This window comes from Anoplophora glabripennis, unplaced genomic scaffold (assembly GCF_000390285.2).
Source record: "Anoplophora glabripennis isolate ALB-LARVAE unplaced genomic scaffold, Agla_2.0 scaffold4, whole genome shotgun sequence".
NCBI classification, from domain to species: Eukaryota; Metazoa; Arthropoda; class Insecta; order Coleoptera; family Cerambycidae; genus Anoplophora; species Anoplophora glabripennis.
Window position 1 is genome coordinate 1,486,571 of NW_019416568.1, and position 12,555 is coordinate 1,499,125.

General features: G+C 35.6%; 1 protein-coding gene across 11 annotated transcripts in view; it reads right to left on the minus strand.

Annotated features, from left to right (window-relative positions):
• Window positions 1–12,555, minus strand: part of LOC108917417 (serine/threonine-protein kinase MARK2) — an 85,635-nt gene that overhangs the window by 14,413 nt on the left and 58,667 nt on the right. For 8 of the 11 annotated variants that reach the window (XM_018723981.1, XM_018723989.2, XM_018723988.2 and 5 more), the window contains exons 3-13: window positions 10,245–10,478; window positions 9,140–9,360; window positions 8,930–9,074; window positions 8,363–8,625; window positions 7,083–7,263; window positions 5,663–5,828; window positions 5,584–5,595; window positions 5,279–5,449; window positions 4,328–4,472; window positions 1,775–1,885; window positions 1,014–1,202 (exon numbers count right to left, since the gene is read on the minus strand). In XM_018723981.1, the coding sequence (XP_018579497.1) occupies window positions 1,014–1,202; window positions 1,775–1,885; window positions 4,328–4,472; window positions 5,279–5,449; window positions 5,584–5,595; window positions 5,663–5,828; window positions 7,083–7,263; window positions 8,363–8,625; window positions 8,930–9,074; window positions 9,140–9,360; window positions 10,245–10,478 (1,838 nt within the window). The remainder of the gene's footprint in view (window positions 1–1,013; window positions 1,203–1,774; window positions 1,886–4,327; window positions 4,473–5,278; window positions 5,450–5,583; window positions 5,596–5,662; window positions 5,829–7,082; window positions 7,264–8,362; window positions 8,626–8,929; window positions 9,075–9,139; window positions 9,361–10,244; window positions 10,479–12,555) is intronic. The other 3 variants (XM_018723982.1, XM_018723984.1, XM_018723986.1) reach the window with 3 other exon arrangements.

Here is a 12,555-nt window from a genome sequence, read left to right on the forward strand (position 1 = left end):
TCAACAATTTGCATGTTAAGTGATAGAAAAGTGTTGGCCGGAAGAAATGGCAGAAACGTTGGGAAAAGAGTATCGACCTAAAAAATTACGTTGAGAAAAAAATTCATTCCTAACACGGGTACTTATTGATCGACCCTCGTACATCGATCGCCCTGCATTGTAATGAAGCGTTGCGTGCTTCAAAAAATTCTATAGCAATCGAGACATTTCTAAAATACTACAATGTTCATAAAACAGAATTAATTAGTAAAATTAAGGTGAAAATGAAATCAGGATTTGTGTACTCTTTTTACAGTTTTTCAAAGGTGAATCTGAAAATCCCTTACTCGTCCATCTTTTACTAAAGCACGTTACAGACTTACATTGCAACTTATTTAACCTTAGGAAACTTTGACCTGTCCTTGTTGTTCTGGGGCTAGGCTCTGCCCCCCACAGAGCCCGGTCTGAGAACAACAAATTCAAATCAAAGACTAAGGAAGTGCAAAGTAAGCCTGTAATTGGGGGCGACCAGATACATAGGCCAAGGCACGACAATCCGAAAAAGGATCCTAGCGTATTTCCAGGATTCTTCCGACTCGACTATTTATTATCAAAAATAATGGATTAATAAGAGATGTGAATTCAACGTTTTTAAGTTAAGTACTATCGAAGTTGTGTGCGGCACATCTGAAGTTTAGTAATGGGTAAATTACTCTAATAAAATGCAAGATCCAACTAATAATTATTACATTATTACAAAGTGGAAACACATCGGTTAAATAACACGTAAGGGGGTTAAGTCGATTTGCAACGAGAAGCGGACAGATAAATGTTACGGGTTAGTAGCTGGTGAGAGAAGAAGCGACATAAAAGCATAAATTTACAGCCAAGTTTGTTACAATTAAACACATATCACTATACTAAATCTACGAAGTAAACATTACATACAGCGACGCACAATTAAACCGCATCGTCAACGCTAGTATCTGTATTGTTTACTCGACATTTACTTCCGATTAAAATTAAACTCTTACCTTTTCGTAAAGCCCTTGAGACTGAACTTGGCGAAAAACGAGGGCCTTGTGTGCGGCGAGTCACCGGGGGAGCCCTGAGCGTAGGCGGCCCTCTGTCTGGTCTGGCCCGAGTGGAAGGTGCTCCTCGACGAGGTGTTCCTGGGGAAGGCCTGCTGCTGCCTGGTGGCGGCGGGGGATGCGCTTGTGCGACTGCGGGGAGGAAAATCGGGTTAGAAACGATTATCGGGGCGACTCGCGAGCGTTATCTATGACAGCACGTAGAATGTTACGACACGTCTGGGTGCCTAGTTATTGTTATTTACAGCGGTTCTTAAGTAAGTGACGGAATAATCGTTCGTTTTGCGGTGAAGGTCGTTTCGTTTTAATTTTAAGTTACCGTCAATTACGGTAATGCCAATAAATACAGGGTGACTTTAAGTAGCCTCCCGATATTTTCATTGCGGATAGTATAGCAGCAGAAAACAGGGCTAACTTTAGACGGTCTTACATGTAAAAACTGGGAGCATATAAATCGAACCAATTCCGTCATTTACTCGGACGGCGAATTAGTAGTTTTTAATCACTCTTACCAACTTAGTAAACAACACAATATACACGTAACTACTAGACTAATCAAGCGGTAAAACACTAAAATGGGACAATTCGGGTCGCTCGGACAAAAACATACGTCTTTTAACACGATTCGATCGTACGATCGATCACCCGCGTACGGGCGGTTTACGAAACGTATGTTTTCCCGCCATCCCAAATATCTAACCTACCTAGTACGTAAGGGGTCAGTAGTAGGTTCTGGGCCACTACTACTGACCGAGGCGGATTTGACGTGACCCTTTCCAGGCCTTAAAGAGTCTCCGGTACCAATCGCCTCAGGTCTGCACATGCGGTTAGCAAAAGATAATACATTTTTACTTTATGGAGGGGTTAAATGTACTCTAGATACGAACTAACAAGTCTATTCACAACATTAAACTATCAAGGTAACAATCGTATAAGTTTCGGGTTAAGTCTGGTACATGTGATCGGTTTCGGATGATTAAAAGGTAATTAGTAATCGTGTTTCTGATACATCAAGTAATCTACGGATTAGATTTCGGGGACAGTGTTGTTATGAAATAAAAATGTGGACGTATTCGAAAAATAAATGTTTGCGGCATAATTTTGTTTAGAGATTAAAATCCATCACCATAACCAAAAAAAACTATGGTGTTAAGTACTCTCAAAAAAATTAATAGGATATTGAAGTTGCTGGAGAAATGTACAGATTTGAAAAACAAAATGTAATTATTGAAACCAAAAAATGTATACAGGGCGTAACTTTAAGTGGGGTCAGTTTCGGGCATCTTTAAAAAGATAAAACAGTCAAAATGGAGGAAATATCGGAGATACGTTCCAATTTTGCAAAATAATAAAAAAATATCACAATAAAAGCTATTTATTGAGATAAATTTTAACAATATTAATTACTGATATCGGGGAGGGTTCGAGGTCGCTGATTACGGATCCGAGGTAAATTTTGCAAATATCAAGATGGCTTATCCAAGATGGCTGACCAAATTTTAAAAAAATAAGATTCGCGCCAAATTAGGTGTATGGGGGTTTTCGGGGACGCTGATTACGTAATCGAGGTCAGAATTGCGAAATTCATTTTGTAATATTTATGCTTACTTTATAACCTAAGTACCCAATCTTGTTTTACCTTTTTTTTTTTTGCTATATCTTGTTCTTTTTTCTGTAAAAGATCTATTCACGGGTTATCTGCCTAATCTTAAGTAATAAAGTACATAGATTAAATTTTTAAAAATGAATTTTGTAAATCTGGTCTCGTATTCGTGATCAGTGACCTCGAAAACCCCCGTATACCAAATTCGGCGCGAGCAAATTTATTATTTGAAAATTTGGTCGGCCGCCATCTTGAATTTTACACAATTGACTTCGAATTTGTGATCAGCGACCCCGTATACTGAATTCGGCGCGAATCTGTTATTTTTTGAAAATTTGGTCCGCCATCTTGAATTTTGCAAAACTGACCTCGGATCCGTGATTAGCGACCCCGAAAACTTCCTTATACCAAATTTGGCGCGAATCTGTTATTTTTTTAAAATTCGTGATATCCGACCTTGACCCGTTTTTTGAGGTTAGAAAAAGGATCATCAATTCTGACTCACGGATTCACTTTCGCCGGAGTCTTAACCATATAAATGAACATTTGAATATAGGAAAAAAACTTTTTGTATTTCTCCTAGCACTTTTACCTGAATTTTTGCTATTTTTGACTTGTTATTTGAGGTTAGGAAATTCCTGTGGTGTGATAGCTAAATTCTGACACCGAATTCGTGATCAGGAGGCAAAAATATTACGGGTAACATAATCAGGTGACGATTTGTTCCAATTTTTTTATAGCACTGTGTTTAGTTTGTGAATGCCAGTGTCGATGACCCAGTTTATGGGAACTAAATGATATCGAGCCACCTGGTGCAATTCGACAACAGGACTCTGGCTGGGCAAAAACAAACAGTTAACAATAATTTAAGTTTCCAGTTTATCAGTTACAATGTAATTTCGTGACTCAGTGTGAAGTATTAGTTTTTACTGGAATTGAAATGGAATTTGTATAAGTAATGTAATTTTTCAAAGAAATATCTCTTATTTTCATCCTAACAAAGACCAACACGCAAAAATATCCACTATACAAATATGCTATTTCCACATTTTAGAAAAAATTGGCATTTTGAAATTATTTATAATAAAGAGCGTTCAAATAAAAACGTGGTCAAGTTGGTTCTGAAAATTTGTACGTAGGGCGTAGCGTATAGCAAATGAACTTAAACGTCATCTGTCAAAGCGCTGTATCGCCGCTTTGTTATTGAAACTGACAGCTGCTATACAGCTCGTTGAGAAATGAGGTTAAGTTGGTCGCTATAAGCTACGCCCTACGTCCAATGTGTCAGAGCCAACTTCGACCACGTTTTTATTTGAACGCTCGTTACATTTATAATAAAGTAAGAATTTAAGTTGTGATTATCAGGGTTTAAAAATTATTAAAAAAAATTTTTAAAAGTTCCGTTTTCTAAGCTTAAAAGGGTAGCTCCCGCATAAATATGACCCCTATTCAAATTTACGCTCTGTGTATAAAATTATTAAGTTCGTTTGAATTTTTCAATTTTTTTTTTAGAAATTAACAAAATTAAAAGTTTACATTTACTTGCAACCGATTGGAAGGTGGCTAAACATTTAAAGGTTTCAAAAAAAATATCCAAATATTTTAAACAAACTAATCGATAAAAATGTAAAAAAAAAAAAAATAGAAAACTTACCCTGGTAAGTCTACGGCCAAGTTAGTTTTTTCCGTACTATCGGATTTTCCATCGTAACTAATCGTCGATCGACGACCAACAGTTGTTCCTAAAGATAACGGGGTGTTCTTAGTTACAGTTCGAGCTTTAGCCGGAGCTTGTATACCTAATGTGACAGAAAACAAAAAAAATGTGCACTAGACGCTAGACCAACGAGTGGGAGGGCAAGAAGCGACAGTAATTTTCGAAGGCGAGGGGATCGTATCCATATTCTAACGTAAAGTTAAAAAATTACAAGAAAAAAATTTAAGCGGGAAATTGTAGACTTTAGTTGTAACAATCAAAATTTCCGAGTCAAAATTGACGGAAAAGTTAAAATATAAAAAAAAAGTTAATCGAACCTCCTAAAATGTTTGTGAATTTTACGTTTTATAAAATAATCAGAACATGAAAATTTTTTCAATTAAAACAAATATATATTAACCTGAACTGGAAGATTAATAGGACGCTATAGTAAATAGGCAACCAGTAATACATTTTTATAGATTTTATTACACGGTTCGTCTAAATATGAAATAATTCACAAATAACAGACTTTCCTCCATTCTAACGCAGATTTTCTATAAAATGGAGTCAGTTTGAAACTCGGATTACTTTTCGTTGTAAAGAAATTTGTAATTTATGATGCAAATTACAAATATCTTTACAACAAAAAGTAATCCGAGTTTCAAACGAAGTCCAATTTATACAAAACCTGCGTTCGAATGGAGGAAAGTCCGTTGTCTGCGCATCGATGCATAATTAGACAAACTGTGTAATAAAATCTATAAAAATGTATTGCTGGTTGCCTATTCGCTACAGAGCCCTCTTAATAGAAAGGTTATTAAAATTTTTTGTACCGTTCACATTAGAATACGATACTCGAGGATTCGATACACAGGCACAAGAGCGGAACGAATCTTTCCGACTTACTGTTTTCCGTGGTCGTCTTTGGTTGAGCACTGGCAGGTCTGGCGTTAAGTCTAGCGCTGTTCTCCTTGATGGTGGCGCTGTCGACGGTATTCTGTCTCTTGAAGCCCGACTGGTGATTATTAGTTTGAGTGGCAGGTACCTGCGGCTGGGGTCCCGTCCTTAAAGTCTCACCTAGCGAAACGCATCGAAACAGACGTTTTATAAAAGTGGAAATCGAAAAAATACTAAACGACACCTATTTAAGACGGCGAAGAATATTCGTCGTTTAAAAGGAAAAAAAAGCAAGGTAACAAAAACATACAAACCTATTGTGCCACCTGTAAACCAAACAGAAAAAAGCAAATCAGTCAAAATGTCACGGACAACAACCTTCGGTCTACTAACCTCCACTCGAGGCCCTCCGGTTAGGCTTGGCGTGCGTCGCGGATATCGAACGGTGGACGCCTCGATGCGAGGGGCTCTGGGCGGTGGGCTGGGGCGCCGCCTGCTGCTGTCCCGTCATGTTTCTGAGTGATAGGCTGCTGCCGCTGCGACTGCCGTCGCTCTCCGGCTGGAGAAAGACACGCATTGTGCGGCGTTACACAGATCCCACATAAATGTTACTCAATTGCGAGTTTAAGAAAATAAAATTTGAATTTAAAAGGATATATATTGAAAGCATCGAATCGCCACACGAAATAAATAAGATCTAGATGAAAACAGAGCCATTACTCACTATTTACCGATTACCCATTGTTTATCCGTTACCTGTTATATCCATTACTCACTATTTACCTATTATTTACCCAATTACCTGTTATTTGTCTATTTTCCATTATTTACTCGTTACCCATTATTTAGTAGTTACCTGTTAGTTGCTAATTACCTGCTGTTTACCCATTACCCTTTATTTACTTATTACCTGTTATTTATCACAACTAATTCAAAATATTGGCTACAAACTACTTACTACCTTCAATTTCTTTTAAGACGCCATTGTCAAGAAACTGAAAGTAGTAGTTTGTAGCCAATATTTTGAATCAGTTGTGATAAATAACAGGTAACGAGTAAATAAAGGGTAACAGGTAAATAGCGGGTAATAGGCAAATGACAGGTAACTGCTAAATAATGGGTAATGGGTAAATAATGGAAAATAGGTATATAACAGGTAATTGGTAAATAATAGGTAAACTGTGAGTAATGGATATAACGGATAAACAATGGATAATGGGTAAATATTGAGTAATGGATAAATAACGGGTAACAGGTAAATAATGGGTAACTAGCAGTTACCTGTTATTTGTCTATTACCTGTTATTTACCCATTACCTTTTATTTACTTGTTACTTGTTATTTATCACAACTAATTATTATCTTACCTCTATCATTCTGATGGTAAAAGTAAAAGAATAAAAGAATGATATAAATAAAATATGTAAAATTAAGCTTGTCAATGGTGGCTTATAAGAAACTGAAGCCAATATTTTGAATTAGTTGTGATAAATAACAGGTAACAGGTAAATAAAGGGTAATGGGTAAATAGCAGGTAATAGGAGTATAACAGGTAACTGCTAAGTAGTGGATAACAGGTAAATAATGGAAAATGGGCAAATATCAGGTAATTGGTAAATAATAGGTAAATAGAGTAATGGACATAACGAGTAACGGATAAACAACAGGTAATGGGTAAATAACGGATAATAGGCCAAATAAGAGGTAACTGGTAAATAATGAGTAATGGATAAATAAGGGGTAACAGGTAATAATGGGTAACGGGTAAATGAACATACATGAAAAAAAGGGCAAGAACTTCGTAAAAACTCACATCCGTGCTTTTCCTTCCTAGCAAGAGGTATGTGGCGAAAGCGTCATCGTATTTTTGTGAATCCAGCGAGTTTTCCACATCGTACCGATTAAAACCCAGGCAAACTAGAGCCTCTATCCTTTTCGGGTCGCTCATGTCTTGCTCCGGTTCCACGTAAGGTTTCAACTCGTCATTTTCGTATCTGGAAAAAAAAACAAACGGCAAACGTCGTGAATTGCCCCGTCCTGTATTCGATTGAACTTACATCACATTACATTGTTTATGTGTTACGTTGCCATTTTTTTTTTGTGAAAAAGTACTACTACACCTTAATAATGCGCTCCTTTATCACATTTCTGAAAATGCACGTCGCCTCTCTCTTTTTTTATTTTGACATTTTTGACGAGTCCATGTAATCTTTCAACGGGACAAATTTGAAAAAAAATTGCTTTCCTTACGTCTACTTTTATTAGTCACATGTACAATAATACTATAAAATATTAAACAATATTTGTTTTATCTTCAGTCTTGGGGGGGTCCCACTACAAACCCAGAAACCTTTCCAATGTTGCCATTGAAGTTTCATCTAAAATCGAAAATATCCCAATAAATCGAGTGGAACGGGTGCACACAGACATTATCATGTGACAATGGGACGGGATATATCCAAAATTATTATGGTGTAGCATTTCTCTAATCACATCACTATTCACAACAGAAATCGTAATTCTCTTTAAACACTTAAAGCTCGCGGAAGTGCAATCTCCAATTTCGACGAAAAAGTTTTCGGTTAATTTCCAGCATCATATTTTTTATACTTTTTTTCTTTCAAACATCGGATTTGTGTCAAGACATCACACTTTTTTAATATAAATTTTTTTGCCGTTTCGTAATAAAAAATATATAAATACTAATCTGATCATTTTTTAAAGTACTGCGTTTTTTGTCTAAATATGAATTAATGCACAAATAACTGACTTTCCCCCATTTTAACGCAGATTTTCTATAAAATGGACTTAGCTCGAAACTCAAACAACGTTTCGGTGTAAAGAAATTTGTAATTTACCGTGCGAATTACAAATTCCTTTACAACAAAAAGTAATCCGAGTTTCAAACTAACTCCATTCCATAGAAAACCTGCGTTAGAATGGAGGAAAGTCCGTTATTTGCGCATTCCCCCCCATCCACCCTTCACATCGTCAAATCAGAGATTACACAGCCGATCCTCTAAACTAAAGACACAGCCAGAAATTTTCTACTAATCGTCCATTACAACACATATAGAATGCAACATGACTAACCCCACATACCCCTGGTTCATCCATTTGTCCTTCATGATGGTCTCCAGGCTGGCTCGCTTCGCCGGGTTAAGGACGAGGAACTTCTTGAGTAGGTTCTCGCAGTCGGTGCTCATGTAGAACGGGATCCTGTACTTGCCGCGCAGCACTCGCTCCCTCAGCTCCCGCAACGTCGAGCCGTCGAAGGGCAGGCTGCCCGAGACGAGGGTATATAAAATTACGCCTAACGACCATACGTCTACTTCAGGTCCATCATACTTTTTACCCTAAAACAACAAAAAATGTTTTCAACGTCAAGAAAAATTTATGGGTTATTTTTTTTTTGTTTATTATTTTATCTTATCGTATCCCATATCAAACAGCTACAAAATTTATTTAGCCTAGTGCTTTCATAGTACCTGCGGATTAGTAGGTCACTCTCTGCCAGTAGGTACAAAATAATGTTTGTTTCATGCCAGTAGGCATTGAGTAAAAATGACATTTAAATGCGACATACATTTTGTAGGTTATATCTCACTGACACTTAAAACCATAAATATGTATATAAGAAAATATGAAAAACTGCCTTACTTGGAAAAGCTCAGGTGCAGCATATGGTGGACTACCACAGAATGTATCTAATTTGTTACCAGGAGTGAATTCATTTGAAAATCCGAAGTCTGCGATTTTAATATTCATTTCACTATCCAACAATAAGTTTTCAGCCTTTAAATCTCTGAAAAAAAAAATAATACGTTGACGGTCTACCTTTAAGGCGTTTATTTCTTCGGCGGGGATTACCTGTGAATTATTCTTTTTTGATGGCAGTACTGTACTGCAGAGACAATTTGCCTAAACTTCGATCGCGCCTCCTTCTCCTTCATCCTACCGTGAAGCACGAGGTAGTCAAATACTTCGCCGCCAGAAGCATACTCCATTACCAGGTACAAAGTTTTTTCAGTTTCGATAACTTGAAATAATTTCACTATATTTGGATGGTCTAACATTTTCATAATCCTTACCTGGAAAGAAACGTGAATTAATCACGATTAAAAAATTCGTTGCGTTAAAAAGCGGAGCAGTGGGTTTCAATGGGAATATTATTAAATACGGGAATATTCAATATTTTTCTTTTGCAAAAAAACATGTGCCTGAAAAGTCTCCTTTCAAGTAATTTTGTAACATCGATTTGTCTAAAATAATGTCAAAATAGGTTTATTTTTTTTATTTTTCTCCAATATCTCCAACGAATACATATTTCAAAAGAAAAATGTACCTTCCCTTGCCTCCACAAGTACGAAAACTACATAATTTATTCTCTTAATTGCATATCAGTACTATACAATAATGCCGGGAATAATAAGATAATTATTTAGAAAATAATGAAACACATTAACAACAAATATACCTGAGAATAAAATTTTTACCTGGGAAATTCCCATATGATTTCATTCATTTTATAGAAACAGTCATTAAATAAACAATTATCAGGTGCACATAAACAGGCAGGGTGAGAATAGCTGTAATATTTGCAATCTGTATCGATATTCACAGAATTCGTAGAAAACGAGAAGCAATATGTTTACTTTGTATGATTTCGATCACAATAAGACACCGGGGCATTATTTTATATTTTTTTATGATAAAAATAAACTCTGCATAAAACGTACTCCAAATTTGATTAGATTTCGATATTCAAGTAGTCATTTGCATAGTTTGCATGATAAGAGCAAACATTTTTCTTGAAATTTAACCCATACGGTTATAAATAAGCACAAAACAAATTCCACATACTTAACCTTTCATGAAAAAACATTTTTAAATAGAACCCGTTCAATATCTAGTCCCTAACTTATAAATTTATCTGTTTTTTAAGAGAACTAGGGGCAAAAAATTTCTCACTTACTTCTCTAAATAATTTCTGCAGCGAACCAGGAGTGAGCTGGGTCTTATCGATGATCTTGATGGCCACCTCCTTGCCGGTGGGCACATGCTTCGCCAGCTTGACCTTGGCAAAGTTACCCTTGCCGATGGTCTTAAGTAATTTATATTTGCCAATTGTGGGTTCCTCTCCCAGCCGCGGCCTGTTTCTCGTCGATGCCGAGCTGCTTCGTGTCGATTCCACTGTACTGTCATTGGTCTGTAACATCACATTAAAAAACAATTAGTTTTTATCCGTTTCTAATATTTTTACACGTAACGTATAGAAAAAGGAAGCATTTTTGTGTAAATAGATGTTCACTTAACAATGATCTAGTCAAATTCTTTAAAGAGGTGTCTTACTTACGGTGGTTACAACAAATAATGCGGTAGTTCTAATACAAAATATTTTCATTGCAACGTATTGCTCTCGAAAACCCAAAACTAAACATATTATCAAACATGTATATCTGAATTTATTCGATTGTGACTTCGTATGTAGTTCAAAGTCCTCAAAAGATGACCTATTGAAACGATTGACAATTAAATCACATTTTATATAATAATCATTTGATATTCTGCATATGTTGATAAATCAGTCGGTACTTTTAACAAACGGCACATATTTTTTTATACATTTGTGAGACATACTCTGAATATTTATAATAAAAACAAGGGTTAAAATTGTACAAGTTAACTAATAAAGTAGAATCATTTCTATTATCTCCGTTCTCTTCCACAATTTATTCATGAATAAATTCGCCAAGTTCTTCATTAATTGATTCACGAATTTATTTGTAAACGGTTTGGTTTTACTCTGCTAAAAACTTCGTTAATTTCTTTGACACATGAATCAGCTCTACCAACAAATCAAAGCAAATAAATTTCAAAAATATCACCTTTTCACTCATAATTGTAGTGATACAACAGCGGTACCGTTTTGACACATATTATAAAAATATTAGTTTTTGTAAGTAACAAATCAGTAAAAACAATACAAAACTAGTACGACGCCAGACAATTATTTACATATTTCAAAAATATAACCTCATTACAGCTGATCCGAGGCTGGTTTGTTATTTGTTGGGTTGGTACTTCTGAACTTCAGGAAATTGACGAAAATTAAATTCTTTTGTTCTAATCTGTCAAGAACTTCATGAATTCATCAATAAAAGTGGGTAAATTAAATTGTAGCAGAAAAATAGTACGGAACTCACAATGCAAAAAATAAATTCCGAGTAATAGATAGGTACCTTAACTTCAACACGACGTATACCATGTGTGTGCTGTAAAAGCACCCAACAACAATAAACCTCTTAAAACAATATAACTGATGTTTGCTTAACATAATTAGAAACCGTTTTGTAAATAGAATAAGTATATTCAATTATCGAAAACAACAAATACAAAGGTATCAATTTCGTTGTAACAAGAACACCTGATAAAAAATAATCTACAGATAGTAATTTTATTTACTGGAAAATTTAGTGTGTTGGCATACTTTTAATTTGCTGGAATTTTGAAGCGAAAACATTCGAAGTTCGAAATTTAATTTCTTAACATAGTCCTGCGTCAATTGTTACTAGATCTTACATATTAACTTAACTTCCCAATTAGCGGGTTCGCATGTCGTTAGAATAATAATTATAATCACTTATTTGCAAATTGCCGATGTTGCGCAAAATATTTCCGTTTAGGGCATAATTACGCGAGTTTAATTGCAACAATTAGTCGGAGGAGAAAAATAACGGTAATAAAATAACAGCAGAAAATGATTGAAACTGGTTATCGATGTTGCCCATGTGTACACAGAGATAAGGTGAGTAATATGTTTTTTAGAAGAGATAAAATCGATAGGAAATATTTTCAAAGCATTAACAAGATAAACCTTTAAATAAAATATTTTACAACGGAGACCGAAAAAAACTAGAAAATATATCTACTCTGAAAAAATCTATCTATTATATTTGTTAACGTCATCTGTTTGTACCTCGAAAATATATTAGCCCTAACTCTCCAATTAAAGTCGAATTTACAATTTCCCCATCTACTTGGCCGAGGTCTTTCGCCAAAAATGGAAGACTATTTTACCAAAAGATAAGCTATTGTTTGTGATCCCATTCACAATTTTTCGATAGCCAAATTGAACAATGGATGGACAAGTGCGATTCTCATGCAATATTAAAAACACGAACTCGCGTCTGCGTCATATTTTTGCATACACTGATGACAAAGTGCGAATAGGGAAGTTCGTCCGTTTTATTAATAAGCCATCCGTTCGTGATCCTTACAGGGAC